At 36.9% G+C, this 5505-nt stretch overlaps 1 protein-coding gene across 1 annotated transcript; it reads right to left on the bottom strand.

Moving 5' to 3' along the window:
• Window positions 1-1258: 1258 nt before the first annotated feature.
• LOC109678339 (olfactory receptor 7A40-like) lies at window positions 1259-2188 on the bottom strand. The gene has a single exon (XM_020153939.2). It carries the CDS (start codon window positions 2186-2188, stop codon window positions 1259-1261), a length of 930 nt encoding a protein of 309 aa, XP_020009528.2.
• Between the last annotated feature and the right edge of the window lie 3317 nt (window positions 2189-5505).

Here is a 5505-nt window from a genome sequence, read left to right on the forward strand (position 1 = left end):
GGACTTATCTCTTGTTAGGCAGACACACACAGACACACTACCACTTGATCAACACCCCAGCCCTTTTGCCTTACATATATTTTATTAGGATCTCACATTTATGCCTAGGCCAGTCTGAGTTGCAATCCTCCTATTTATGCTTCTCAATGGGACTGAGGATTTTCTCTCATTGTGGGGTGGTGTATATTTCCATGCCTTTTAATGTCTTATGGCCTTAGGTTTTTTAATATTATTCTTTATCCAATAGAATAAGGTGCAAGCAATATACTTTAATGTGGCTTACTGTGTATCACTTCCCTCTATTATAATGTTGACTGTGCCAAATAAACAAATCCAAGGCAGACTGCTGAGGGATGAGAGCAATGTGAGCAGAGTCTAGATTACACAACCATGAGCAGCTACAGACACTAAGCCTCTAAATGGCAGAGAACTCAGCCAAGACTGGCAAGGCAGTCCTAGCTGTGAACAGCTGACTACAGACATATTAATAAACAATGGAGAGCAGAAGACTTCCTAGCAAGGACATCCACAAGATAAAAATTAAAGAGCATTATTTTAAACAATGTATTTAGGGACAGCTTTTTATGCAGCAACAGCTCGCTGATACAATAACCCATGCAAACCAAACTGAAGCTGAAGGACAATATTCTGCATCTGCTATTTGCCTTTTGTTCTGGTGTTTGAACACAATTTCATTGGTGGCCTGTTCTTCACATTTATTTCAGATAATAGTATTATAAGGTGACCATTGCTGACTATTCTATTCCAGGCAACCAGCAGAGATAGGAAGAACAGGTGTATTTAGCAGGAATACCTTGCTTCATGGAAGCATAAGCCTTCATCCCCAGAGTCATTTTTAGGCAGGATTCAAGTATTTGTGAGAATCAGCCTTTGCTCATAAGCATTGACAAGAGGTCAGAACTCAACCCACAAAATGAAAATGGCAATAGAGCAACAGATATGTCCATATACCTGCACATTAATGTTTGTGACAAAAAAGGTTTAAAGGAGATATTTTGCTTAAGAGTCATATCTGTAGGCAGTGTTGGCAATTTTTAAACAGAATGAATAAGATGATGCAATGTGTGGTATAGAATGACAACAAAACCTTCAATCTAGAGAATAAACTCCCTTGGGAGGGAGGAAGGGAGAAAGGAGAAAGGAAGAGCGAAAAGAAAGAAGTAATGAAAAGAATTGCAATGTCTGACACCGTGATTTTGAGACCGTTGGCCATGGGAACATCTTAAAAGTTGTTTTTTTAAGGATTTCCTCTAAACAGTCTTCTCAGAGTCCCCATTATATCTTTATTCCTCAGACTGTAGATGAAGGGGTTCAGCATAGGGGTGACTACGCTGTACATCACTGAGGCTATTCCACTGGAGTGTGAGTTGTGTGTAGCAGAAGAACTAAAATACACCCCTAAACATGTACAATAAAATAGAGAGACCACCAAGAGGTGAGATGCACAGGTGGAAAATGCCTTGTACTTCCCCTGAGCTGAGGAGATTGCACGGATGGAGGAAATGATCTTACAGTAAGAACAGAGGATAGCAAAGAGGGGTCCACAGAACAGCAGCCCTGCAGCAAAATACATAACCATGTCATTGGCAAAGGTGTCTGAACAGGCAAGCAGGACCACTTGATTGAGCTCACAGAAAAAGTGGGGGATTTCCAAGTCTGTACAGAAGGACAGCCTCAATGCCATCAAGCTTTGTAACAAGGAATTGAGGGCACTTGTGATCCAGGATGCCAGAACCAGCAATCCACAAAGATGGTGGCTCATGATGGCTGTGTAACGCAGGGGATGGCAGATAGCCACATAACGGTCATAGGCCATCACAGTCAGGAGGAAGTTGTCCAACACTCCAAAGAGTATGAAAAAAAATATCTGCATGATGCAGCCTTCATATTTTATCGCCTTGCTTCCTGTCTGTATGTTCAACAGCATCTTTGGGACAGTGGTAGAGTTGAAGCAGATGTCTACAAAGGAGAGGTTGGAGAGGAAGAAGTACATGGGTGTATGCAGGTGGGAGTCTGAGATCGTGGCCAGGATGATGAGCAGGTTTCCAAGCACAGTGACCAAGTACATGGAGAAGAACAGTCCAAAAAGAATGGGCTGCCATCTGGGGTCCTTTGAAACTCCTAAAAGATGAAATTCTGAAATCTGTGTGTAATTCTTTGTTTCCATGTGGTTGAAGCAACTAACAAAAAAGAGAAAAAGAACATGACATAATTAGCCAGTACTTATCGGACAGAAAAACTACCACATATTCTTCAACCAAGATGCTAATTCCAATTTTATGCATGAATCTACTCCCCTGTAGGGCAGACCCTTACGATCTCTGATTTAGAATTGCTGTCTCACTCTCAAGTCTTCCCAATATGTCATGTATCCAAAAAATGGAATTTAATGCTTTTGAGTAATAAAATTGAATGATAATCATATTCCAGGCATCATACAAGAAATGATTGATCATAGGCAATGAATGTAAATGTTTCTATAATTTAGTGAGAGAGAAATAATGTAAACAAATGACCATAAGTGTAAATAGGAAAAAATAACCATATAACATGCCAGATTGTAATAGTAAGAGCAGTGGGGACAAAGGCAGATGTGAAAGAAAGTGCATAATGTTATTTTTATTGTGTTTTCAGAATGGAACATCAGATGGGTGACAATTAAATGTTACTTCCAGAAAGAAAACATTGAAATCACAAAATTATCTGCAGAAGTGAGCCTGACAGGAAGAATGACCAAGGCAAATGACCTGAGGAAGATGATTGCTTCAGATATTCAAGATCAATAAGGAAGCTAGAGTGACAAGGACATTGATCATGATGGAGAATGACAAGAAATAGAGAGCAATGAAAAATAAAGTCTCATTTCTGCTGAAACTTCAACACAAATGGAGTCTCCCTGAGCAGGTGTTGTACCACTTGCTTTGTATTATGATGACTTCCAAGGTGCCCATGAATTCAAATGTACACAAAACTCTAAAAAGGTGAATTTCTCAAGATTTTACTCATGTGTAGAATCTGGATCTAAAAATAACAATAGGACCCACATGTAAAAGGGGGGTCTTTAAGGGAATCAGTGAGATGGGAAAAGACAGAGAGATGAGAAATCATGATCAAAATACATTTTATATGTTTATTTAAATAGCATAATGAAACCACTAAAACTGTTTAGAAAGGAGGAAGAGGAGGGAATGGGTTAAAGAAAAAGTAATATTTATGGTATTAATTTGATCAAAGGGCATTGTATGCATGTGAACATATCACAATGAAAAACCTTTGCACAATTGATCTGTGCTAATGTGATTTTTTAAAAAAATATATCCCTTGGTTATTGCTATATTTTACTTCATGTTCTTGTCTCTGTATCTTTGATATATACAGAACTCAGGTCTCCATTCTCTGAAAACTTTTCTGACCTCTAAAAGAAAATTTGCACACATAGCACATAAAACCTTGCAGCATGTCTTGGTGTCATGTGACCATAATGATAGCAGATTTCTCTCACCCTCAGTCATGCTATTTGAAAATGATGGATTCTAGGTAACCTGTATCATGTTATCCTTCTCTAAACGAGGATAAAATGTTATCAGTAATGGTAGTATTTAAATTTCCCATGTGCATGTAAACTTGGTGCTCCACTGTGGTATGACTAATTCCTTCCCTGTGTTGTGAAAAGTCTAAGAATTCTGCTGAAAAGAAACAAAAAATTAAGTGGTTTAATGAGGAAAAATTTCTGACAAGCTAAATTAGTCCCTGAGAGACTGTACAGAAGAAACTGCTACCTGTTTCTGGCAGCATTCCAAATCCAACAACAACCCTTTGAGATGGAATAAAAATAATAAAAGATTGAAAACAAATTTCCCAATAGACAAAAGTAATAACATCCTTTGGGTGCCATGATACTTACTGATTGAACTTCATACAGGAAAAATAGCACAAGGGAAGAATAAACCAACAATTCAAATAAAGCAAATATACTAAGAATAAGAAAATTTGAGCATACTTATATGAAATGTTAGAGGATATTTTACCTCTACTATTAAATATTAACCTGAATAATTGTTTTTTAAGTTGCATTACATTTAATTAATACATTATAATTGTGCCTATGTATGCATTTGAATGAGAAGGTTAAATATATGTATACCTTATGCATTTATAAAATCAGGATAACTAGCATATTTATTACAATAAACATTTGCTCATTTTTCTGAGCTGAGATTACTCAGGGTCCTCACTTCTAGGTATTTTGAAGTAAATAATGCATTATGGTCACTAGACTGTGGAATGGAACACCAAACTTTATTCCTTATGTCTGAGTACAACTTTGTACTTATTGATCAACCTTCTTTGTCCTTGAAATGCTATTCCAATCTTGGCTCTGTGAGATCAACCTTTTAGGTTGCACAAGGAAGCCCAATTGCCATCTGTTCTTCAGCAAACTAAGCCAGACACAGAAAGATAAGCACCAATTGGTTTTTAATGGAAAACAGTAGATGACACAGGCCTGTGTGTCATATTTCCCCATCAGTCATTTTCTGAGTTGTTTCAGTCTTTCAGTTTTGAAGACTTTGGACAAATCCAGCAGACACCCTCCCATCCTAGTCATGGTCATCATCCAACATGCAATGGATTCCCCACACTGTAACCTATAAAATCCTGCACAAACATGAAAAGTCTATCCTCCAACACAGTGAACTTCTAAATACGACTCCTGAGGGGAGTGTAATACACACGCATATTTATTCCACTATGCTGTCTTAATAGCATCATGCAAGATCCAAATGAGCAGAGACTGGTTTGTTGTTTACCTTTCTGTCCTCAAGTGGTATTGTGAATTTGTCCTCATCACATAAAGTACAGTTAAAGAAGAGAAATGATTAAATGAAAAGAATGATAGGGACAGAAAACCTGGTTTAAATTAGTAATTTAAAAACAAACACATGGTATAAAATTGAATTAAACATCAAGCATTAAATGAAAGAAGGTATATAACATCAATAATTTAATGCTTTAAAGATGGTTAATACATAAATTGGCAAAGTCTGACACAAATATACATATATAATAAAGAATGTTCTTTGAGTATTGTGATACATAGCAAATACTCAGTTACTACTTGTTGAATGAATCAGGAATTATTCCTCCAATACTAGGGCATTTAGCATTTGACAAAGCTGTAGTTAAACTCATTTTGAAAAACTTTAAATAGTTAAATAAAAGATGGGATGTATGAATGCATGTGTTTTGGAAAGAGCAATTCGTTCTTTAGATCAAGGATCTTATGAAATTCAGAGAAATAAGAATCTCACTATGAACATAAGCAATACATTTTATTTTCTTCTTGAGTCATGTTTCACAGTGTTGCCTGGGTTAGGATTGAGCTCACAATCGTCCTGCCTTAGCCTAACAGACAGCTGCGATTACAAGCATGAACAACCACACCCAGAATTAGATAATACTTTTTTGAGATACGTCAAGAAAAAC

Source organism: Castor canadensis, chromosome 14 (assembly GCF_047511655.1).
Source record: "Castor canadensis chromosome 14, mCasCan1.hap1v2, whole genome shotgun sequence".
NCBI lineage: Eukaryota > Metazoa > Chordata > Mammalia > Rodentia > Castoridae > Castor > Castor canadensis.

What these genes read in the sequence shown, in the direction of transcription:
- LOC109678339 (XM_020153939.2), bottom strand. Translation starts at nt 2,188, where the DNA reads ATGGAAACAAAGAATTACACACAGATTTCAGAATTTCATCTTTTAGGA.